A 26,723-nucleotide genomic window follows, 5' to 3' on the forward strand; every position below is an offset into this window, starting at 1 on the left:
TATTCTCCATATGTGATTGTTCCCTGCTTTGTTCAGTGATTTCTGGCCATTTTGTCATGACTGTGCTTACTTTGTTTTATATATTGTTCTATTACAGGGTGATTGTTGCTTTTCCTCTGCCTCACTTAGCAGTTATGCCACCAACAAAGAGCAATCTGAAAATGAGAGGTTACGTCAAAAGGTTTCCCTGGTGAACTCCCTTGCAGCATATATGATTACTTGAGACCCGACTGTTTAATTCATACCAGGGCAAAATCCTCAGATAACACTATTCCTTTGCACAACAAGAATGTAGTGGGTATCTTTTTAAAAACCTGAGGAATACTGGAGAATAACTTAAAATCCATTGCAGAGTGTTTCCCTCATTTTTCCAAGAGGAAACCTAACACTTCTTGCTCAGCAGTACCCTATTTTAACAGATCTGCACATTGATACATGGGGTATTTGAAATAATTTCTTTGCTGTATTAATTATTTTCCACTTTCACCTCTACTGTATACCTTGGTCAACACACATAGGATACTGAAATATATTTTTAAACTCTCAAATCACGTGATAACTTCTTCTGTCATCTCCCTGAATTTAAACCACCCTACTGCATTTTATAAACATCACAGTCTCAACTTATGGAAAAAATCTTAGAGCAAATAGACATATTAATCCATTCACAGACCCTCAAAAGTAACCAGTGATTAATACCACGCAGCACGCATTTAGCAAGAATAAATAATGTCACATCATATTTCCATCTAGAAACAGGTAAATAGTCTTATGGATAGTTAAGTACTACATATTTTAGCTAAACTTTAGCTGTCTCTCATAAATTGTGCAGATGGGAGAAATATGATCTAGATAAAATTGCTGTGAATGAGGTATCAAATTGATTAGCAGATCCAGTTTTAAAAAAGAAGTTCTCAATGGCTCAGTGCTGCACTACCTGCTGTACTATGAAGGTTTCCACAAAAGTTTTCCCCAGGTCTGTTATTATTCAGTCTTTTCCAAATTACCTTCATTTATTAACTGTGAAGAGGATACTAAAGAGGTAAGTGCTGCAAGCACTCTGCAGACTTAAGATTTGAGAATAATCTTGGCAAATTAAGGAGTAGCCAGGAAAAAATAGGATAAAATTCAATACAGATGAATGAGAAGTACTAGCCTTAGGAGGGAATAATCAACAGCACAGAGAAGAACACACAATAAGGAATGTTGGGCTGGCAGCAGCAATGGAGAAAAGAATAACAGAACCAAGGGCTGCAGAGAATCTCTTAGCATAATTCAGCGCTGTGCCTTCAGAAATAAATCTGTATTTTAAATATATGTAGTTATTTACATCGATATATCAACAAATAGGAGAGCCACGTGATCACAGAGAAGACAAATTAATAACTGCTCCACACTATTGAAAATGGTAAGATTTAGGCTGCCTGACACCCTGTGCCCAGTTCTAAGGTCTTCAAGTAAGAAGTGAGCTAATTAGGGAGAGACCAGCAAAGTGCAGTATAATCAGAAACTTATAACAAATTTCCTTTAAGGAAAAAGTGAAAGAACTATTGTTTAGTCTAAGGAAAAGATAAGACAGATGCATAGCAGTCTTCAGATATATGTCTGTTGCAAAGAGAAAAGGAATAGACTGTTCTGCATGTCCACTGGGGATAAGAAGCAATAGGCTCAAATTGCATCAAGGGAGATTTAGGTTAGACATAAGGAAACTCCTCATTATAGCGAGGAGAGGGAGCAGGAACACACATTGCCTGAGGAGCTTTTGAGGAATCTCCACCGCTGGAGGCCTTTGAGTACAGGTTAGAGAAACGCCCCTCAGCAGTGGGTTAGAGCTGATCCTGCCCCCAGGCAGAGGAACGGGCTAGCTGATCTCTTTAGATCCCTTCCACTTCTGATCCCTGGGAAGCTTTTCTGGTTTGTTTTTTTGGCAGCCTTACTGAAGAGGAAGGAAATTGTACCAGCATTTAAAGCAGAAAAACATCTACTCTTTTTATGCCGCAAAGCATACTATTAATAAATCCAATTACGTTTACGATCTTTTAATGGCACCACTTATGTCATAAAGATCCATCTTTGAAAATACAAAGAAATATCTTTACCCTACAGCGTAATACAACAGCGTGAAAGCAAACTTTTACAAAATTCCATTTCACTGTTATATGGCCCCTACTATAATCCTCTCAAAGCTAGCTACATTATAAAAAACACCAAACACAGGTATTTTTCTTTCTCAAAATTCTACCATTCATATTCTATACAATCTTTTCACTTCGTATTTTGTGTTTCACAAATGGGTCCGTTCCTTTCCTTGTTTACCACTGGCAATGAGAACGGAAGGAATTTCTGATCACACAGCACCACATTTGTGGAGTGGTTACCAGTCAAATATGCACTTAAAAACAAAACAAAAAGCTAAGGACAATCATTGAACATGCTTCCCCAAGACTCTCCCCACCAACCTTTAGGCATGAAGCTGAAGCAGCTACACTGACAACACGGTGGTCTCAAACAGCTAAGATCAGCACAGACAAACAAATTTCTTTCTCCCATGGACTTCATCTCATTATTCAACACACAGTCCAGTTCTAATCCAATCCCACCTGCTTGATTGGTGTTGCCATTTCAGATGGACAAATGTCAGGAAAAAAGGATGGAGTTGACACATGAGAGAACAGTGAACACCACAGCCTTGCATGGCAGCGGGAAGGGGGACAAAGACCAACACGTCCTTGTCTCCAAAGGAAGGTCTTAGTTGGAGTGTAAGACAGTCATGAGCGGTTCCAAGGTAACCCCAACCTACCTGATCACAGACTTTATCTCTCACCTGTCACATGAGCAGCTCAGGCCCCTACAGCTCTCCTAGGCCTAAGCCCCAACTTCTCCCTGCCCCTGTCCCCAAGTGCTGCTACCCAAAGCCTTTCCTATCCCCTATCCTTGTTAAACCAGCTCAGAGCTCATTCAATCCACTCAGCCTCTTTGCAGCCCCATCACGCTGCAAGTCCTCCTTTCCCTACAGCTCCCCACATTGTACCTTGTCTGTAAAACTCAAATATCCTGGCCACACAGCAGCTGGCATCAGGCATATTCATCACCTCTTGGCTTTGCAACTGCAGCACCCATCTCTGTGACCCCTTCAGCCATCCTGCCAGGGTTTTCTGCACTTGGCCTAGACGCTCTTCCCATTAGAGTATTCCTTCATAATACCATCAAAACAAACACAAAACAAACCAAAAACAACAACAAAAAACCCCTAGTCTTGTTCCTGGTGTAATGTTCAAAGAAATACAGACCGAGCAATGTTACCAGAACTCTGCCAAAACAGTGATCCAAGGAAAGAAAACACATGTCCAGCAAACACATGGCCATACCACTTCTGGTTGATGGCCCGTGATCGACCAGGTTGGTGGAGTTCTCTAAGATTAGAATTGCAATTTTCCAGCCTACTTTTCTCTTGAGTGGTTAATGAATACTTGCTACTGTGGCAAGCAATAGGTAAAGGCACTCACTTCTTCAAAACTGCAAGAATTTTGCCTTCTCTTGTAATTTCACCCAGTATCTTTGCTTCTTCCCTTCACACCCTATCTGGCACTTGTGAGATACTCCTGTACTGAAATGTTTTTTTTTTCTTTTTACCTATTCATATAGAAATGCTGTCCATAATGTGCTTCTTAACAGAAGAACACACTCTAGTAGGACTTATTACTACAAAAGGATTCTGTATACCACTTGTGCTTCTCCCCATAGATTTGATGGCTCTTCAGACTGGTAAATGAATAAAAATTCTGAGACACTAGTGGACATGTCAGTCAATATTTATCTAGGCAAATATAACTATACACATACACATGAAATATACTATATTTTGCTAAAAAATGTTGTTGCACATCAGCAGAAAAATTAAGAACATAAAGCTAGAAGAGGAATCATTTTTATAACTTGGTATTGCAACTTGTGGATCTATTTGTCTCATAAAGAATATTTTCTTCTTCCAATAGCATAGTCCAAGACTTCACAAAAATAGAAAAATTAAACCAGGTTTTGTTTGGGAAACTTTTCCCAAAGGTTTATCTTTTTTATATGGGAAATCAATTTGCATCACTGATGATATCATTCAAATCAGACAGCACTATGTGGTTAAAAGGTAATTTATTTTTCTGTCGAAGCAATTTGATACTTGTTCTGATTTGTGATTTTCATTTTGTTTGTTAATGAAAAAAATTAATGAGCAATGTTACTGGAAACACCGCTCAAAGCTTTGGTATTATTAAATATGTTTGTAATATATCATACATTATGTTGATTGCACAGTTGGAGCCAAAGCCTTGGCAGTCAAGCCACCAGTCAATCACTCAAACAGACAATGAACTCACAAGGTGGATGTTTTGCACATACCTTTGCACTGATTTGTGTTTTTGTCAAGAATTGCCTTTGTGGATACAATTTTCCCATACCTATGGAGAAAACAAAAATCAGAAATACATGTTATTATATTTTAATAATGTACATAGTTTTTTTGCAGACATATAACACATATACGAGGAAGAGATCTAGTGCTCTTGAACAATGTTTGCCTGATACTGCTGGAGAGGTTCCTTCTCTCACTGCAGTTCAACAAACACCTTTAGAGTTCACCTGAAAAGCACTGCTCATTTGCCACATTCTGTCCATTTCTGGTCACTGTGCTGCCCTGCCAGCATAAATGTCAATTATAGTAGGGATTTTAAGGCATCAGCACTAGTAAAGATGTTTCTTTAGTTGAATTAATCAGGTTTGTTTGAAGATTTTTTTATTATTATTATTTTTAGCTCCAAACAAGGTTTGTTTTAATACAGATGGACTAGATTCTTCCAAGATTAACAAAAAAGCAGGAGGTATGGCCCTTTCCTTACACACATGCACACACAGCTGTGCCCACGTGTGCATCCACACCGGCGCTCAGACACTCTAACCTTCTGGTTTAGGTGAACAGAAGCTTTGAGGTTTAGGTGCATCTCCTCGCTCTTTCCAAGATTAATGTTAATACTCATTTGAATTTATGTTGCCTACCATATACAGCACAACACTGCACTACAAGTTGATACTTACCATGATGAAGAAGGAATTTAGGCAGCTATTATACTACTTGTTGCATTAAGCAGCTATGCCATACAATAGTTTATCTGTCTTTATCTCACAGAGGTTAAGACTGAATGCAGACTTAATAGTAAATATCACAAAACCCTGGTAAAATATCATGGAAGATGGCCATTTATGACTGAATATAAGACTTCAGGAGAATAAGGAAAATAATTTTACTTCTCAAGTCACTGATATATTTTCATCGCTGTTTCAATGAAGATGACTTCCTCTCAGATGTCCTTTCCCAGATTAAAAAATAAAAAAGAAAAAATATATATGCATATAAATACTGGTATTATGATAGATTGGGCTTTCATTTGGAAGACTTTTCCATGGAACACAACTTTCATCATCAATGAAGGACACACTACTACAAAATATTATAATAAAATTGTGTCTTCTAATGGCAAAGTGATATGCATGGGAAATAACCAAGTGTTCATCAACTATAAACCACTGAAAAGTATGGCAAACCAATTTATATTTGAATAATATTTAGGAAAAGCAACATAAATTTGGTGTTAGTGATTTCTAATTAGAGTCCAGAAACCGGTATGTGGAAGACCTAGCTGCAGTTCCCTTCTTTGCCTCAGAAGGAAAATCATGTCTCCTACTATACAGAAGAGGATTATAAAAGGCAACTAGAGTACTGTACTATATATTCAAGGCCATGCTCTTCTTTGTCCTACCAGACTGTAAACATAGCCAGTAAACCAGGGGAAGAAAAGAAAAAAAAAAAAAAGACCAAAAAATGACAGGGAGCCCAAGAGGGAATGGTACCATGACCCACAAGGGAAAAGGGACCTTTGTGCTTCAGTCTGGGATCTAGCAAAACTTAAATATCTCATGAAGTGGGGCAGCACCAATGGGAAAGATTGGGAGCAGCCTGCCTAAATATAATCTTTGGTACCAGGCAAAGAAGATTTGAGGCAATTTTGTGCCTGACAAAGTTCTCAAATGAAGCTTCCACACCGTGAGTGACATTTGACCACTCAGCTTTAGATAAAGGCGAGTGTCTCTCCATGTCTCTTCATTCTGTCTTTGTGACTGATGTAAGACTTTCCATTTCACTGTTTTTTCTTTCCCTAAGAACCCACAAAGGCATTTGTTTCCATTCAAGTTTCATTTTGGGGAGGAAAAACAGGCTTGCTTTCTTTTATTTCAGACTGAAACCAGTTAGGAAGAAGGTAAACTGACCTAAAGGCATTAACAGTTTGCGCAATCTAAGTTGAAAATTGCAGAAGCCTTCATCCTCTCCATATACCACCCTGGCTTTTTTGCTGGCTCTGTAAACAGGCAAGATTTTGTGCTCTGAAGTCAGGCGTAAGCCTTTGTGCACCTCACCATGACGGGTACATGGGCAGTTAGTCATGGGTCTATTTTGCCATAGCTGGCTCCACTCCAAATATATATACTATATATATATATATATATATATATATAACCGATTTAACATTAACTATGAGATCACATGCTTTTCCAACCTCAGGTGTTTTCCGAATTGAGGTCTTTATACTCACTTATGTTCCACTTAGTTTTATAATTCTTCGTGCTAATACCTGAAGTTGACTTTGGCTTCGAAGACATTAGAGTACTTATCTTAGGAAGGCAAAGCCAAGTTCTCTGCCACTGTGATTTATGGTTGTTCGGTGGGCCAACTTACCCAATAGGAAATTTGGTCCATGTGATGCATCTTCATTTATTTGATCTATTTACATTTAAAATCAAACACATGAAAAACATGCAAAAACATGCCTATCTTGTACAGTAAAGGATCTCTGACAGATAGATGGAAAAAGAATCCAACAAAAATCAGCGGCTAACCCACAAGCACTTCAAATAAAACACAACTCCTACCTAAACTTCCGCCAACAAAAACTAACACCCAGCCACTATTTCAGTCCAGCCACTCCTAATGAATTGACATGTTGTTTAATCCAAGTCACGTGAAAGCTAAAAGGTAACATTTCTTGCCAGCAGAGACAGGCATTTGAGGTTCCACTGCTTTTATTACACATTTCCCAGAGTTATTTGCTACGTAACTGTGATCCTGCAAACACTTAGTTACACCAGGGACTTTACTCATAGAAGTAATTCTGTTTGGTTCAGAAGAAGTTTCCTCCAGCACGTAAAGTTACGTGCACATCTTCATGTTTGCAAAAACAGACATCAGAGAGGTAAGAGGCACCACAATAAAAAACGCTGTTACAGGCAATTAGCCATATGCAGGCAGTTTAATCTACCACTATAAACCTTGATCACTACCTCAAAAAAGTAATTAGAATTAATTTGGACACTGTTTTCTTAAATATTTCAAGTAATTATTTTACAGTAATCAGAACATCAGTTCTGATGAATAATGTTAGTTTGTGTACTGCAAGCAATCAGGAAGGTATTTTGTTCCTACACATGTAGTTGTAATTCTTTCTTGCATGTGTGGAGAGCGGTATTATGTCTCTTTCCAAAGTTGTTTGGCTTTCTGTTTGTGTGACCTTTAACTGTGGTTTGATTTACCTAGAAGTATCAAAATATATTCTTCAATGAGAACACCCACATGCACCAAAAGAGCTGGCCTCTAGTTTTCTTCTATTTAAATGGAAACTACTATAAAATCCAACAGCCTGCACACCTCTGTTCTACAAACTACTGATATTAATGTAAAAAATACCAGGTATGGTTTGCTTGTCACGAGAAAACATGAACACTGTTCAATTTCCTCCTAAGTTACGGTCCATAAAGGTATTCTTTCAAAGATTTTGAATCAAACATTTCAGTCAGAGAGAGGTACTTGTGGGACTGAGTTCAACTCAATGCCTTATTACCAACTCTTCAACATAATGACTGTACCATTAAGGATAGCCTACTGCACCACAGTATCCAAAGGAATAGACACAGTGAATCTGTGAGACGGCTACCTCAAGAAAGTGTCTAATGAACATCTGAACTGAAATTTCTATTCAAAGGATTTCCAGACGTACAACATGCATTGTTTTTCATTAGATTCTTCCCAAAGTATTATCTAAATGCATAGTAAGCACAAATAAAATTGCTTATGTGTTTAGTTGTTTTTTTTAAATTTCTTTTAATCCCTTATATTCAATTATGCTTTTAATGTTTTCCTATATAATAATTTTCATTTAAAACAGCTGGCCAGATATTTTAAAGAGGTTCCATGTCAGGAGCAACTATACAGACTAGGACTTCAGCTTATTAAAGAAGGACCCGTGCAGTGAGATGGTGACTAGTTATCTTGTTTCTCATAATACATATCGACTGCCAAGAACATGATAAGGTTTAAAAACTGCAGAAAGTGATACTTCCCCAGAATGGAAAGTCACTTGTGGAAATCCTTGCCACAGCCCGCACTGATGCCCCACAGAGCGCATCTCTCCAAAAAAGCTGTGAGACAGCTTCTAGGATGGAAAATCTGCCGTGAAACTAAAAGCAGACACATTTATGGACCTGGGAGTCACATACTGTCCGAAACTGGGAGAGGATACCAGAGTAGTAGCATCGCACGTTGTCCCTGTTTTAACCCGGGCCAGCCATTCTTCCATTCCAAAATAACATTAATTTCATGGCAGAAATACCTTCTTACAAACATGAACATTTTCATCTTCTCTTGTATCTATTGTTTTGGGTTGAAACTGTTGAAGCCATCTGATATCCACTATTAAAATGACAAAGGTCATTTTAAACCACTTCACTCACAAAGGGCGGTAACACACCATGTCACATGGAGGGTAAGACCAAGGGAAGATCCCACAGAGAAACAATCTCTCTGCTCAGTCCTGGCTACAGAGCTGTGTCAAAAACCACTCTCAAGAGCCCCATCCCACTGCACCCCACATTTTCTGACTGCTCAGCAGACTCGGGAAAGATGCAAGCATCGCAGAATAAGCCCTTAACGTACATCAAAGTTGCAGTATCAACAGATCATTTCAAGAGCTTGCAGGCAGGCGGTCGATCAGCACTTACACTGCAGACAAAGCTCGACCCGGTCATTCCCAGGAAGTTATTTGATAACTGCTGTTAAGATGGAGACAGTTCCTGAGGGAAGTAGTTAAGCTGCAAGTGACACCACTTACCCACTACCCAAGCTGATCCCAAATTGACTTGAATTTGCTGTCGCACAGTATGGAAAGGATTCGAGGCATTTCTACTTCCCTGGGGGTGCAGGGAAGGCAATTTGGTGACCAGGGGTAGGAGGCAAGTGAGATTCAGCCAGGGTCTAACTCAAGGCAGAGGAACCAGGTGCCACCCACCCCGCTGCTGGCAGGCAATACACCAAGGTGGGAAGCCACTAACAAGAGCTGCTGGGTCAACAAAGAGATTTATTGGGAGGCCCGACTGGCTGGGGACACTCAAGTTTTTCAGCTTTTCCATGTCGTTATGGAAAACAAAAGCCTCTGGTATATGTACGTCTTACTCTGTTCTTCAAACCAGCCTTTGGACTGGCCGCAGCGAGTCCTGTAACACAAAATGGTCGTCGGGAGGGACAGATCAAGTCTCTCGCCACAGGTGCAGAGGCATGTACCAAACACAGCTTTTGCTCATTTCCAGTTACTGCTTCTATATTTTCAATAATGTGAAACTTGGGCTTTAAACCCAAGTAACCAGTGTACAGAATTCTTCCTTGCTTAGTTAAACCAATGGAGTTACCATGTAATTTCCAAGTTCAGAGCTTAATAATTACATCCCCAGCATTAGAGTTCACTCAAGGCCTTTCGCATTGCTCACAGCACAATTCATCCAACTGAAAACAGTCTGCATTTCTGGGCATTTAGGTAATATATGCTTTTATCTTGGGAACTTTTGTACTGGGATGAATTTGACCAGCAGTAATTGGATTTAGATAAGCAACTCTGAGGCTCTTTCATTCTTGTGAATTAATATATAAATAGCATAATTGGGTTTATTTTGTTTAAAGCAGACTCTATTAGGAAAATCATGGATTTCAGGAGGGGAAAAAAGAAAAGCCCACATTATGAAAGCCAGAAGGAACTGCTGTTGAGTTTCTTGGAGAGAAGTTATTCCTGTTATATGCTGCCACATGAACCTAAGACATCCAAATACACACAAAAGGGAAATTCACCCAGAAAGAAAGTTCTGATTTGCATGATCATTTCTGGGCATTTCATTTACTGCATGACATTTTCAATGCTTATGATTTTCTGAAAAATATAAAATGTTACTATTTATCTGTTAACAAAGACTGAGCTGCTTTGTTGCTATTTTTTTGTGTGTTATTTTTAATTTTTAAAAGGAAAAGCTAAGACTAAACTCTTATTCACATAAAAATACAGTAACGAAATTCATGCAATTCAGAGCACCTTTTATTTTCACAAACCAGCCCAGAGGTACTTGCAGGGGATTTATGATGTTCTGGATTAATAAGACCATACTTCTTTAAGAGTGTAACATGTAGCTTCTCCATCTTCTCTACTTACTTCAGCCTGCCTGTCAAGTTTACAAAAATCATTCCTTCACTAAATGCACATATAGGTTAGTACAGCAATTTAGAGTAACAACGTGTCCGAGAGTTTCAAAAACAGCACAAAAAAGGGAGGGGGGGCCTCTTAAATCATTTGGCTGCACATCTAAAATGGTCTTGGACTTTCAGAAGAGCTCCTGAGTCATTAGTACTGAATTCTGTGAGAGCAGGTCTTGCTCAGCAATTCTGAAACTCAGACCATGTATTTCTGTTCTTAACAATTCAGTCAGTAGCTCAGTTTTAAGCAAACAGTAACAAATAGCGTAGCATCCATGAGGAGTGGATTTTCAAGAGAATGCAACCTGCTGAACCACTGAAAGAATGTATGCATATTCAATAATATCTTCTGGTACAGATATTTACTACTAAGGATGTAGCGATTTGACTCGTACATGGGCCTATTATCCACTATCATTTCATGGCCACTGAAAATATATTTTACAGAAGTATGAGAGAAAAAATTTTAAAAAAAAAACAAAAAACAAAAAACAAAAAACAAACATAAAAGCCTTATATGCATATGTCTATGAACACTATTATGGCTTTAGATAAAACCCACGATCATACCATTCTCTTGAGTCAGAGCTCCATGTTAAGAGGAAAGAACCTAAAAGGCTACTTCAGATTACTGATCATGCCATTGACTTTGCAATGCATTTACAGATCATATTCAGAAATCTTGCTTTTCAGGAGTAGATACAAGCACCATTTCTCTAAATCACAGGGCTCCAATATAGCCCTGGAGCAGCCCTTTGGTGCTCTTTTACTGAAGAATACGGAAAACTTGGTAGTTTTAGTGAGGTTTGCTTCTTGTAAAATTTCAGCAACCTATGGCAGAGAATACTGTAAATAAACTTAAAATGTGTGTAGAAACACTAACAACCAGAAAAACCCTCCGCTGTTGAAATGTTAGCTTCCCTTTCCAGTGTCCCTAAAATCTACTGCTACTGAAGCACAGGAATGCACCTCACCTTCATCTTCACTGAAACGACAGAAGCAGCTCACATTCAAGTTAGAAATGTATTTACAGGACAATGCAGATATTTACCAAGAAAAAGAGACATGTTTCCTATTCAAGCTAATCTGCATTCTTAAACATTACATGCACATTCACCTCTGGAAAATCAGTCCCATATGGAAGTGTACAGGCTCTGAAGACTTATTGCATTTGTTTTTACTACTTGGGCAATTAAGCCAGGTAAAACAGAAGTTAAAGTAAATGAAATTTAAACAGATACGAAATTTCTGGAAATAAAAAGAACTTGAACTTTCAGCCCTGTAAGCTGTATGTCACTTCAGCCGTTCAAAGGTAATTTTTTCTGTAGCCTTGTTCCTTTCCTTGCCAAAATAAAAATAAAATTTTGTCTGCATGTAAATGAAATCAAGTGGCTTGATCCAACACCTGCAGAAATGAAAGGCAGTTTTTTCATTGCCTTCGGTAGGTACAAGCTGAAATCCTATTCACAGTGCTTCTAATAAGGCTACAGATTTGTCACACTCTTGATACCCAAGACAGAATAAAATGCCACTTACTAAAGTGGCACTCCACATAAAAGTCTGATATTTTACAGTGTTTTCCCCCAGTTTGTTGCAAGTAAGACACTTGGCTCTTAGCTGCAATTTTATTCCTAAGCGCTGTTTATTTTGAATTGGTGCTATATATTATATTCATATCATATCTGTACGTTTGAGTATTGAAGCTATTTAATACTATTTAAAATGTGATTACATTATTGTAATCATACTTAAATTAAAATTCTGACATTTATATTTTTGTTTGATAGAAAGCTATGTTTTTCTCTCACAGTTTTACCATGACAAATAACCAGTGTTAATAATTAATTAGCAAAATATTCTACAGTTGCTAAATTAAGTATGGAAAACGAAATTCATGCACAAATTAATAACTATGATTTCATGCAGAACACTTCAGTCCTTCTTCTGGGCCATCATTAAATCTTCAACCACTAATTACTCCATATTTGCAAGAATTCAGATGTCTTAAAAAATAAAATGCAACTTTTGTCTGCATACACTCAGTAGCACTGCTAAATTTTCTATATGATGATAGGAAGCATTACTGGGAAGACAGATTAGCGATCTGAAACACTTCACAGAATGACAGGGAGTTTAACATAGTCTGTCACAAATGACAATGCCAGGCATACCCTAATTTTCAAAGAACAGGGTGGGGGAAAATGAAAAATAAAAAATACAATCCAAACCCAACTTTTCTACTGTAAAGACATTGGTCATTAGCATTGGAGAAAAAAAATTAAGCAAATCTTTAACCTTGAAGAATTTCCCTTAACCAACAGTTCCATTCTCTCAGATATGGTGGAAATAAAACCCCCCAACATATCATCCCTGTGTGTCGAATATATTTACTTTGTATGTTCTTGCATGCTGTACTGTCTTGCATCCAATTTCTCATTCAGAGTCTTGTTTACTCATGGAGGATTCATTGTTAAATTACAGTTGGTATGAACCAGCGCGCCAGCATACCGTGATATTAATCTCTAAAGTATTCAATCATTTAACAATAGCGTCATTATTCAAGGGAACTCTGAGCATTCGGTTTGTGCAGATTTTCTGACATTTCGCTAAAACAATTTACTCTTAAAAGAATTCAATGACTGCAACATATTGTAAAATATATATATACATACGCACAACATATATACATACATACATATAGATGATTCCTCTCCAATAACAGCGAAGAAAAGGAATAAAAAAGAAAACAAGTTAAAGAAAAAAGCAAGAACTCCAGCTACCAGCAGGGACCATGAACTCAAACTGATAATTTAAAGCTAAAGCATTTTATAGAGTTCACACAGAGGCCATTTGAATCAAATGTGTGAGTGAGAATTCTTGAGCTCACAGAGCTCCCATTTCATTATTTACAAATTAGAAAAATCCAGGTATTTGGGATGCCTTTGGAAACAAAGTAGCTTTGAGAGGAACTGCTTCTTAGGATTTTTACATTGCAAAATACATATTTCAGAAACTACATCATAGAATTGCTTCTTTTTCTTCAGTATACTTATTTCAATCCTTTTATTTCCAGGGCTGGATTGTCAGAGTTGCATTCATTTTCAAAGGCCAAACTTTGACAAAAGTGGTGCAGAGGAGCACATTATTCTCTGCCTGAAATTTTAAGGAAAACCAACAAAAGCATGGATTTGGATTTTTATAATTACACAGACAAAAGTTCACACTGCTTACCCAGGACTGGGACAGAATACTTCTGGGTTTGAGTTTATTTGAATTTTAGTTAACTCCACCAGTATATTTTGAAAAGCAAAGATTTTTTTAGTCCATTTATTTGAGCAACTCCATAACATAAAGACAGCCTCAGGAGAGGGTGTGGAAGCAGATTCGATAAGCTGTTTGTCCACAATATTTTTAAATACTCATGCACATGTACAAATTCAGGCATGTAAGAAGCCCAGTTGAACTTACACCAGGACGATCCATGTTTCTGAAGGTTAAAGCCTGCTTGTAGGCTCATAAATTAATGTGCTTGTTTGGTGTGGAAAGTCCTCCCTACAGCCCAAATACAATAACCAGACTTACACAGGCCACACAAGTGCATGTTTCCAGGCAGTGTGTGCTTTGCTTTCCTCAGTGCAACTACTACAGTAGTTAGTTTTCAGAAGACAGATCTGTTCTTGCTGGTAACTCATCACAACTCCCAGGCCAGGATCCCAAAGCAGGTATTCTCCAAAACCTTCTCTAAAGTGACAGCTTTGTCAGCATTAAAATTCAAACTAGATGAAGCTGCCCAGCATGCAATACAGACACAGAATTTAAGAATTGTGTGTTAATATTTTTTATGTTTTCAAAAATCTTTAAAAACCTGTAAACAAATACAGCAGTAAATGAAGTCACCTGTTACAAAAGACATTTACAGTTTAAAAAGTTATTTAGTTTAAGCCCTTGTTTATTATATAAATAATTCTTTATTGTCCCAAGAAAGATGAACAAAATTGAACTTATTAGCCTCCCTGTGTCAGCCTGGTAAATATTTTTTGGAGAAGAAGGGCTTATTAAAAACTGCACTTTGGATCAGGCTTTTGTTTTCCAGAAATATGATGCCCTCCATCTGCCCCAGTTCACACCAACGGAGCAGCTGCCTCATTATTTTCTACATTCGAGCGCTGAAGTTACACTTAAAGATAACAGCGAGGGGCAGGGAATACAGCACAATTAGCGTGTCTTGTAGCTCTTTGCTGATCAGTCAGCACTTCTGAGAACCAGTGAGCCCAAGACAAACAAAATCTTAGTCAACCACACACTCCTCACTCAGGCCTTGTGCCAGCTTCTCCCGCTGGACGCCTTGGCCGTGAGGCTCCTACAGAAGAAAAGCCAATGCTGGCAATTGCTGTGCTCTGCTGTGGTTCAGCTCACACCCAGAAACAGCCAACGTGGACCACGAAGGGGTTAGATAAGGCATTGGATTCATTAAATAAATACAGTCTTTATATATTCAATGTCTTCTGTCCTTAAAAGGACACTCGGTTGGTCCTGCCAAGCAGAACCTTGGATGGAGAGATACGAAAAAAGATGGGCTATATGACCCATGCTTTCTGAAATACACATGGGCAGATCTGGAGGAAGGAGCAAGAATGAAAATATTTTAGGTTTCTGCTGGGAAATTTTACCCCAGGAAGGAAAGACTCACTGAAAAATACAGTGAGCACATCTTGAAATATGATCAGTAACACTGGATTTGGAAGCAGATTAGCCTCAGTTGCTTGGGAGCCCTCAAAAAAAGACTTTTGTATATTACTGCCTTCAAGTGCCTTCAAATAAACTAATGGGATAAGATACAATCCTCAAACCATATAAAGATATCCATGGAAAAACTGAAACCTCATTTTGAGTATTAGGCACACTTAAAGTGAGAGAACTGTGATTCACTGGGATAAACCCACAATTCTTCCTGTAACTGGACAAGGAGTATAGTACTGACAATTCCGTTGCCCTCTACTACACCAAAAAGTTTTGAAATAAACTTTTGGTATTAAAAAATAACTGAGAAATAAATAAATCGGAGATGTCCTTTTATTTTGCTTATATATTTCAAGCCTTTGTGGTAGACTTGGGTTGTATTTTCATGCCTCTTTTCACAGTCATGAAGGAGAGAAACCTACATTTTTACAAAAATTGAAAGCTGAGATTCCCATCTCATCACATGCCTCAGGATCTAAGGGTTTAAGAAACAAATATTGTGTGCATCGCAATAAACTTCTGAGGGTTGGCAACACCAAGGGCAACATCTTCATCAAATATTAGCGAACATCTTCAGCTACGGGAAAAAATATACTGCTTGGCAGGTGCATGTTTTGGGTCCCAGAAAACCACCTTGTGAAGACAAAAATAAGATAACAACTAACAAATCCACCCTGTGTTCTATTCCCCACTTTATAAAAAGAGCTGGATTTAAGGATTTATGAAAACTCTAGTGCTGACACCTGTCACTTTACTACTGCTATCACACATAAATGGCAAGTATATCCTATATGGATAAATTATACTCTAGCAGCCAAAATATAGTCTGCCAAATGTTCTGATTTTAAAAATTAATAACACAAAATGTACAATGATCATCTCTACAGGCAAGCTGATGGCTTTTTGAACATCCCATCAGAAGCAATGAAAACTCAAAACAAATGCAAAAGGGACACGGTCGGTCTTCATGTGTCAAAGACACATTCTACAAGAAACAGACCTATGGTCTGCAAATATTTACAGCTATGAACAATTTAATTCATACTCAGAACAGTCCTGAATGCGCCCTATGGCCAACTCTCACAAAACAAGCATCTGCAGTATCAGGCCATGTACTTATGCGTCAAAAGCATTTGCACCCTTTCTCCCCACTTACTCAGATCATGGGAGTTTCCAACCCTTTCCCTTTCTACTGTTCATTAAAAAAAGTTCTTAAAAGTCCAACACCTTGAACATGAAGCCAAAGCAGAAGAAAAGGTCCACTCCAGCTATTCATTTCCCACATGCCTCTGCCCTCCGCTTTCTTTGGGTTTGCTACAGACAGCACTGAGATCAAGAGAAAGACCTGTAGATATGCCCTGTTCTGCAGTTTCTGACAGTCATTAAAAGTTACTCTACATGCAACATTCAATTTTGTAAGACTATTTCCTAAGATCAGACTTCAGTTTCTTTTTGCTTCACACATTCTCAGGACAACTGCTCCTTTGTTCAAGTTTCCATGTTTATGGGAATGTTATCTCTCATTTAGCATTTAATATTGAGCAGAGTCAGAAAAGAACCATCCTCTTGTTTGAGATTTAAAGGCTAGTGTCTGTTTACATTTTTAAGATACATAAACATACAAACATACAAAGTCTAAGCAAATTTACTCTTAAGTGCTGTTATCTGAATGATGATATTTAAAACCAGTTACAGTTTAGCCCCCTTATCTCTCCTGTGAAATAGTTTTTTTTCAAAATCTGTTATGAGAGTAAAATGACAGCATCTCAAAAAAACAAGCTCTCTCCACCCTGTCTATAAGGCAGCAGCAAGGTTGGAGCAGCAAGGTTTAAGCAGCGAGAAATCAGCAGAAAAGATGAGGGAAACAAATCATTCCAGTGTGGGGTAGGACTTCCATGGCCACCGGGCCACCCAAAGTTGAGACAGACACTTAGTGCTGCAGTGAAATTCTGTGATTCAAAAACACGCAAACACGTAAGAGTGGAGAATGGCAGAAGAAAATTACTCAGGTCTGAATTGTCAACTACACCCACACACGGTGAGGAACACAATGACCCATCCATGCCACAGTCATGCAGGTTCTGCAGGAGAGCATGGAGTTACCTCAGCGAGCCTTAACCTAGCCCCAGCTTTCACTGCACAGCTCTAAAGCCCAGAAGTATCCACAATACAGATGCTCCTTCAGGAAGTTAAATGCATTGTACTGATTGGGTTCTGCATTTTTGTGCTCTGCCTAAAAGAAAAGCACTTTAAAAAAGAATCACCGTTTGTCGAAGCCTCAGGCAGTGTTCTCCCCAGCCCCATCATGTCCCCCTTCCCAGACCTTTTCCAGAAGGCCATTCTCTCTCCCATCTCCAAGATCAGCATGTTCGAGACCTGTTCAATTTTGACAGGAAACAATAAAAAAATCTACCTTGAACAGAAAGCCTTTTGACTCTTCCCTCACTTTGGAAGCTTTTGTATTATTTAATCCCTGCTCTGCCAATTTTATCTCCCCTTCCCCTCCTCCTCTTCAGTGGAAATTTTCTACTCTTTACAAGCCAGGCTCTCTGCAGAAAATTGATTTCCCCTAGGATACAGTCATCCTACTGTTCTATGCATGGTCATTAATGACCATCCTGTTCACCACAGAGACAGACACGGTGGCACTCCTCCCCCAGCTCCTTAGCACAGAAACCTCATGGGGGAAAATCAGAACAACCTCAGAGCTTAATCACACCAAGAGTTCATCATCTGCAGAAAGTAGCATACAAAAATCTCCAAATGAGCTATTATCAGAGTTAAATAATTCTTGTTGGTTTCTGCCACTCTTTAGTTCCACTGCACTAGATTAAAATTTTTAAATCTCCCCAAATAATGACCATCATGTAGTTCTCTCTCTTGCAGAGCCACACGGGAATGAACTCTTGGAGCTCATGTTGGTTTTACCTGGGCACCAGTATCAGGCTATCCAAGGAAAGAATGCATTTCAGCACAGCCTGCAAAACCTGCCTGAAGATGTTAGAAAACATCCATAGGCTGCACTTTTTGTTGTTTTAGCTGCTTTACAAGCACCATGCCTCCTGGCTTCACCATCTCTGGGAGATCCACAATGTCATCTTTGATTGCAATGAAGTCCCATCCTTGGAGTGACAGACATTTCTCCCCTTAGCTCTTGGGTGGCTCTGCTGCCAACGGGTAAAATAAAACTATTGTACTCACAAAACAGCTTAAGCCTTCTGTATAAGCATCAGACTGCAAATTGACTCCCTATCTCCTTCTTGACCCATGGGGTTCTTGCAAGAACTTCCCCATGTCCCTGCTGGTACAGGGAGGTACAATGGAGGACTGGAAGCCACAAGGAAGAAGATGGGGCAGTCAACCTCTTCTCTTCCGCTTCCTACCAAAGATTTTTATGTGATTAAGCTAATCTTGCTTACTGACTTGCATTACCAGTTTCAGCAGGACCAAAAAGGAAAACTATGAATAAGACCAAAAGATAAGTGAAGAGCTTTTTTTTAAGTATAGTTCAGCTTAGTTACACTGAATTTGCCTCAAATAAATAGAAGTATCTTTAAATCAAAAGGTAAACTTTAAAAAAAAAATCTTTTTCGTGACTGTTGAACAGAAAAAAACCCAACACATACACAAAAAAGAAACCCCAAAACAAACAAACAAAAACCCCACACACATAGAAATTAGTTCTGAAATTGGGAGAGTGGCTCAGCCACTGAACTGCAACTTCGTCTGACAAAAAGTCAAACACAGCTAACGCCTGATGCAGCACTTCAGAAATGCTGGGGTGGGTAAACTGCCCAAGCCAAGAAATTCATATTTAAAGCTCACATTGTCCAGCTACGCTCTGTAAATTGTGCCAGGATTTCTTTACATAATTCTCATAATGCTGGCTGATGTTAGCTGAGGAAATCCTCTGCAGACAAACAGGACAATCCGCCCCACTGTAGGTTCCATAAAATCACACACTCTATGGAAATTTCCAAATACCTCGGCACAATATGGGTGAGTTAAGGATAAAGTTTCAGGCCTGAACTCCATAATTTCCTGTCTTTTGCTAGTCTACACAGCTCTTTAATGTTATGTTAATATCATTTTTGTGGGTGTGATTGAATTACCCGCCGCTCTTGATGCCAGCATTAGTGGATTTCTGTGTAACAGGAGAGCATGCTTTACTGCACAGACTGTTACTAAATACCATTAAGCAGACCAGCTGCGGACCTCCTGATAGCAGGACCGGAGGGCTACCTCGTTAGGAGGCAACAAGCACTTTGCTGCTGGCACACGGCCCAAGTCCCACGAGCCCTCAGCATGTCCAGCTCGCCTTGACATCCCCACCAGACGGGCCTGCCACAGCAGGTCTCCTGGCTGAAAAAAGTGCCCAGCCCTGGGAGGCTGCTGACAGTGCCGAGATCCCTCTCACGAGCGCAGCATCCCGAGTCCTGCACGGTGCTGCCGTGACTTGGCAGTCTGAAAAGATAGAGATGTATTTACTTGGCGACATTTTGACTCCAGGTGCAACCGAGGGCTGCTAAATTCTCCACTGAGAGCGTGCCTCACACACTGGTGACAGCTACTAAATAGTGCCACAGTCCTTCAAAAATCCCTTTCAGAAGTCTTCGCGGAGAGATTAAAATGCCACGTGTACGTGAGTTGTAGTAGTTCTAGGGCAGCCTCCGAAGGGAGATTTAACACAGGCTTTCTCATCAATACCCTTTCACCACTAACCAGCACCTATGAAGCAAATGATGAGCCTGACTACTGGGCAGAAATATCCCTCTTTAGAGCACGGTGGCAGGGGGAAATGGAAAAAAGTAATAAGGGAGGACTAGGAATTTAAATTTTGTTCCACGTAGCTGGGCCAGTACACACTAAATTGGACTGACAGACACTACCATCCAAGGAGCTGCCATGTAGTCCCTGTTCTTGCCACTCTGACCCACCTCTTCCTCACCAAGAAACACCTCATATGCTGGCTAGTAGAGCTCTACCTACCCAGCTATACCTACACAGCACCAGCAGGAGACTCAGCTGCCAGTGTTCACCTCACAGGACCTCCATGTCCCCAACATACCATGAGGACAGCATGGCAGTGATACAGTGGGGACAAGCGTTGTGGTCTTGAGACTAAGAGAAATTCTTGCTTCTCTATAGCTAAGTGTAGTCAGAAGCACCAAACAAATGCAGCAGCCTGACAAGAACTAACGATGGCAAATTCATGTTTTAACAAAGCCAAGTTTTTCTTACCACTCACTGAAAACAGAGATGAAATAACCAGAAGTCCTAAAAGTGCTGATAGTATTTAAAAGCTATATCATTATAGTCTGTGTCCCACGCCTGTAAGACCTGCAATCAATCAAGTCTTTAGTCCAATTCTTATATTAGACAATGAGCAAAATCACAGCATGAGTACACTACCCTGCTTTGATTTAAATCTCACCAGTGACTTGGTCATATTCCATTTTGTTCCACTGCAGCCACCAGTTTTCCTTTCCATTTAGAAGCAATTGCTATGAGTTCATTTTATTCTGACAGTTAAGAGACTGCTCTGTATGAATCCTTCAGCTCCTTGAACTGGCTGTATGTCTGAATACGTGATAGGAATTCATTTGTTAGGCAGTTCATAAGGCACTTAATAAACTTTATATTGAAATATTTGTGCTAAATTATCATAGAGTAATTAAAAAACTTCATAGCTATACTCCATTTAACAGACAATCCTAAATTTGGTGTTGATTTAAATAAAGCAGAGGGGACAGGAAACATTAAAGATGAGTGGAGAAATTAAGTTCTACAAAATTAGATTAGGTACAGCTTAGATCCAAATTCCTTAATTTTTAAAATAAAGCTGCAAGGGTGCTGCAGTTTTCTCATTCTATCAGTTGTTGTTTCTCAAAGCTGAGGGTGGACAGACGACTGATTTACAATTAAAGGTAATCAAAACCTCAGAGGTGGAGAGATGAGCCTTTCTTTCTGACATGGTGCCAGTACCAGCGTACTGTGATCTACGCAGAGCACATTTTGCACCTCCTGACACTCCTGCTAGGACACCACAGCAGCTTTTGAGCAGCCTTTCTCCTGCTCAGGAACAGACATGTTCCAGTGATACATTTCAGCCAATTAAGGACACATGCAAACAGATATGGCTACAGAAACTATACATAATAACAAATCTCCAAAAACATGAAAAGGAAATTATCTCTAACCTCAAATAATTAGTTTTTAAAACATTGAAATGACCCCTGCAGTCCTTGATGAAATTATCCAAAGGCTGGCAAAAAACTGTCTTATAATTAGAGACTTAAACAGCTCCATCTATTTTTATTATTAAAGAAAAAAGACTGAAAAGTGACTTGATTATAGTGTATAAGTACATCTGGGAAGAGGACTGAGGGAGAGAATCCAAAAGGTCCTTAATCCGGTTACACCAAGAACCAACATGTAAAAATCAACACGACAGAGTTGATTTGGAAGTGGGTCAGAAACTCTGACCAGGGAACTTAGTTAACAGGAACAAACTGTTAGCAACAGTGGTACATTACTTTTGTTTTCATATTTTCAGATCTAGAGTGGGTGCTTTTCTGGAAGATATACTTCACATCAAAATAAATTGCTATATTCAGTCCAGGAGCAGATAAGGGAATTTAAGAACCTGAATTAAACCAGAAAATAACCATCGCTTGGTCTCTTCTGGATCTTAAATTTTATGAATCTGTGAATTATTTTATCCCTTTTAATTACTAGTTCCCTACTATAAAGAAGCTAGAAAGTTAATGTTCTTCTTGAATCAGTGAATTAAAGAAAATAATTGAAGTTTCATAATTGGATTATAACCCCAGGAGTATCTGGAAATGCTGAACTGGGAAGCTGAAGCAGGGAAAGCATGTCTGTTTCCTTTTTCTTTTCTTTTTTTTTTAATGTGATCACCAGGTAGTAATGGCCATAAATGCTGCACTTATTACCTGTGTTACACTGAAACAACAACATGGCTGTGATTCTGCAATAACTGCTATTTGAACAGACTGCTGTGCTTCCATGAAGCTTATGAGAAGCTGGGTGTCTGATGGCAGAGAGCTGATTTCAGAATAGGACCTATATTTCCACATTGCTGTTACCTTCATTATTTAATCTGGGGTTGCCCCCAGAGCTGTGACTGGTGCTTTGCAAGAAAACCAAAATCCAGGTCTCCTCTTTCTCTAGAGCTCATGATGGGGACTCAGAATATATATATGAAAATATATATGAAAGATAAAAACTTTTCAGATCACTGTCAGATCAACATCTTTTATAAATTAGGCTGAAAACATTCCATCTTTGCTGTCTCTTTTATAAACAAGGTGAACATAAAACCTCTGATGTAGATGCAAAAATTCTAAGAAATTCTTTCTATCATGAACATAAAAAACAAAAACAAAAACAAACCCACAAAACCAAACAACCTTTTCAGTTTCTAACACAAATCTAGCAGCAGTGCTTATCATACAAATAATTCCGGGAAGTTACCAAATACTTGGAATGAAGGACATTGCATGCTGCATAGCACAGAGCTCTTGTCGATGCTTGTTTGGAATGCTTTGGGAAAGTCTCGCTGCTGAACACAATGACATTTTTGTTTCTGTGCCGATAATATTCAATAGCTTTGCCACCAAAGTTGGCCTGCCACTTCCCCTGTATAGAAATTACAGGCATGCCCTAAGGTTCTTGCCACTAGCTGGAATCAGTGCCCAGGTTATTCCTGCCCCCCCTCCTTTTTTTTTAACGGGGAGGTGGGGATTATTAAGCATAATTGGTACTGTTTCCTTCCAGCAAAGCTTTAGGACAATGTATTTCTCAAACAGATCAGAACATTATCTACATCATAACTTCCAGACAAAGGTTACAGGCACATTTCTGCCACACAAATGTCAGAACATGGGCAGTGTGTCTCCATCCTCTCCTAAAAGTTGGTGACTCCTAAGGAGTATAAACCACATCCCAGTCAAGGCACTTTCTACTTCCTTCTCTGCTCTCTGTACATGTGATACAGCCACTGGTTCTGCTCTTCCATTCCTGCCATCGTCTCTCCAAGGACAACATGTCAGAAAGGCCCACTGAACTTGACACCACAAATACCAAAAACGTAAAATTAATCTAAAAGACGTGGATAAGCTTCAAAATAGAAGAATCAAACATAACCAGAACTTTTCCTTGCCACTATTCCAATTAAATAACCCACAATGACTCAAATGACAGCAGTGAAGGAACCTTTGTAAAACCACCAGTGCATCAATCGGCCACCTCACTGAAAAGCAGACACCAAGCACCAGAGTTTTACAGAAAACCTTGAGAGGCTGGAAGATTCAGACTGTCAAGAGTCTCATGGTCATGAAGGCCCTTCCACAGAGCAACGCTCTCACCACAGAACCGGATATTTGTCTGACAGGCAGGCAAGGTGCAGAGGGAGTCTGTCTGTCCTTTGGAGTGTTTTTGACCATGAGCATTTTCAGACTCTTAAATTCTTACATCAGTAAGGGGAAGATAACCTCATGGATGCATGGTGATCATAAAATCACAGAATGTCTTGAGTTGAAAGGGACCCAAAAGGATCATCGAGTCCAACTTCTGTCCCTGCACAGGCCAACCCCAAAATTCACACCATGTGTCTGAGGGCGTTGTCCAGTCTCTTCTTGAACACTGTCAGGCTTCGGGCTGTGACACCTCCCTGGGGAGCCTGTTCCAGTGCTCCACCACCCTCTGGGGGAAGAACCTTTTCCTAATATCCAACCTAAATCTCCCCTGGCACATCTTCCTGCCATTCATTGGGTTCTATCACTGGTCACTAAAGAGAAAGCCACTGTTGACTGACAAGTGATGCCCCTATTGAGTGGCTGCACCCAAAATATGGTGGAGAAAGAAAGAAAGAGGACAAGGCAAGACTGGAAACACACACATCTCAGAGAGGTCAGAAGGAGCTCATTAAGTGTACTTGCCCTCTTTCTACCCCCAGCATCCCTCCCACACAGTGAGCAAAACTAGTGGCTGTTGCAGTCATGCCCTTCACACCACTACACAGAAGACTCAATATTTCTGTTATGAGCTCTCTGTTTTGTTACGAGTATAATTTTTTTTTCCCAAACGACTTTAATTAAAGTTCATCAGAAGAAATGTTTTCTGCAGCAGTGTCTAAGAACACTGCCCCCTCCCCTATCTTCCATTAAATCAGGTTCATCCAACTTGAAAGGAGATAAGAAACTCTCATTGACACTCTGTCACACTCCAGTGAAAAGACCGGCACGTTCAAGACAACGAAGAGTGCAGGTGCTCATTTATTACTTTACGCAGATTATTTTTCTGCCTTTCTTCCTGACAATGGGAACGTTCCCATCCCAGATGGAGCCTTCTGTAGTCCTGTGGGCATTTTCTGACCTATAGTTTTGTTTTCCTTGATGAAAGAGTCCAGGTAAGAAGAGGATGGGTCCATTGCCTACTGGGGCAACTTAAATATTTGTTTGTAACAATGGAAGACATTTGAAGATTATTTTAATGGGGAGTAAATATACAAACAAAATTTTAATGATATCAGGTAAAGGATAAAAAAAACTGTTTGCATCCATGCCCATATTTACACACCGCCAAGATGTAGTATTTATGTAACTGAGTACAAAAACTGCAAATCAACTCATTTCAGAAACCAAAATATCACTGAGATGAAATACAAGTTGACTGCCTTGTACCATTTCAGACCCAGAGAGCAACACCACAATGTTTCTAATAGCATTAACGAGCACCATCACTAAGAAGATGTCTTCAATGCAAGAATTAACAAATCATGTCCACAGCATTAGGCTTCTCTGCTTTTATGTCTACTTTACACATCCCTAGTGTTCCCCATTTGGTGCCTGATCAAAGGCATTTTGACTTAAAAGTATTAACCCGAAATTAATTTCTTTTCCCTTTCCTGCCCCTCTTAATAAACTATTCAGAGTAGTCTGTAATACAAAGAACTTGAGAATACAGACTTCTCCAAGCTAACCCATCAATGTGTTTTTCTCTGGTCTGAATACACACATTAACAAATGAGAGGAACAAATTCACATAGTTCCCTCATTGCTTTGATTCAGCATATTTAGTCCAGCAGCACATCTTTGCTGTGCTTGGCCCAACAGTACACCCTGCTTGGGACTTTGTTCTCCCAGCTTTACTTAGAACAACAAAGAAAATCTGGCAGTTTTTTCCCAAGGTTTCTTCCCTCCCCTCAAGTCTGGACATTTATTTGGTTCCCACAAAGACTGATCTTTTCAGCAGCTTTCAGAGCCATTCACACTTCTCATATTACCAGGACACACCAAAACAAAACAACTATGAAGGTTGGAGCAGGAACTGCTCTATATGATGCCACATGGTTCCTATATGAGCTAATCCCACTGAATGAACACTCTCACCTTCATGCCCTCTGCTATATTCAGAACAACAGTGTCAGCTGATATTAATTACAGGAGAGACATAGATTATGTAGTTCTGGTGGAATTAATAGTGAATTCACAGTGCACCTTGCTTTAACATACACAGGTTGCAGAACACAGTAAATTCCATTTTGCCTTTAAAGATTACTTATTAAAAACACAGGAAAAGACATACTCCAACACTATACTTCTACGTAGGTCTCAGATAGTTTGTGTTTTTTCTTCACCAGGGCCAGGATAAGAACACCAGTTTACACTGAGTAAAAATTTGGTCTGACTTCACTGTAAAACAAAAGGATCTACTCCAGGAATTCTTATGGTCTTTATGTTTTTTGAGCTCACTATGGGGATGTTATTTTTGTTAAACTTTGTTTATAGTTCACAGTAATTATTTTTAAATAACATTTGAATGCAGGAAAAAAGGAATGGAAGGGAACTTATTCTCCCCACACCTTCACTTTATCATTTCTCATATAATATGGACTTCTTGTTATTTTCCCAAAAGAAAGGGAAAATAAAAATAGCCAGGAATGCTGAACTCTTGCTACCTTAACAAATAACAGAAATGGCCATTATGAATTTGTTATAAAGCTCGGTCTAATTGAAAATGTTGTACTTATTACAGCTATGAACAAGAGACCCTGTCCTGAAAGGCACCTTGAACCTCTCTGAAACCTCAATGAACTCAGCAGTTGTCTGTGGGGGCAACAGGAAAGCACACAGTTCATTTAAAAAATAGTCTAGGATTTAAGTAAAGTAATGTGTATTTTCAATTAATAACTTCGGTTACATTATCCTTGGGGCTAGCCCTTTAGTAGAATCCAAACAGAGGCAGCCTGAATATTTATTCAGATGTTCCACAGCAAAAAAAAAAAAAAAACCAAGGACGTTCAGAATGGAATGAGAGACTAAAATCTCATACTTGATGACTTGTCAAG

The 26,723-nt window shown here is 39.2% G+C and overlaps 1 protein-coding gene across 5 annotated transcripts in view; it reads right to left on the reverse strand.

The window, feature by feature from the left end:
* RBMS3 (RNA binding motif single stranded interacting protein 3) overlaps positions 1-26,723 on the reverse strand; it is a gene marked incomplete at both ends in the record, with an annotated part of 435,160 nt that overhangs the window by 306,591 nt on the left and 101,846 nt on the right. For all 5 annotated transcript variants that reach the window (XM_080338490.1, XM_080338489.1, XM_080338487.1 and 2 more), the window contains one exon: positions 4,393-4,451. In XM_080338490.1, the coding sequence (XP_080194616.1) occupies positions 4,393-4,451 (59 nt within the window). The remainder of the gene's footprint in view (positions 1-4,392; positions 4,452-26,723) is intronic.

Source organism: Nesoenas mayeri, assembly GCF_963082525.1.
Source record: "Nesoenas mayeri genome assembly, chromosome: 2".
Lineage (NCBI taxonomy): Eukaryota > Metazoa > Chordata > Aves > Columbiformes > Columbidae > Nesoenas > Nesoenas mayeri.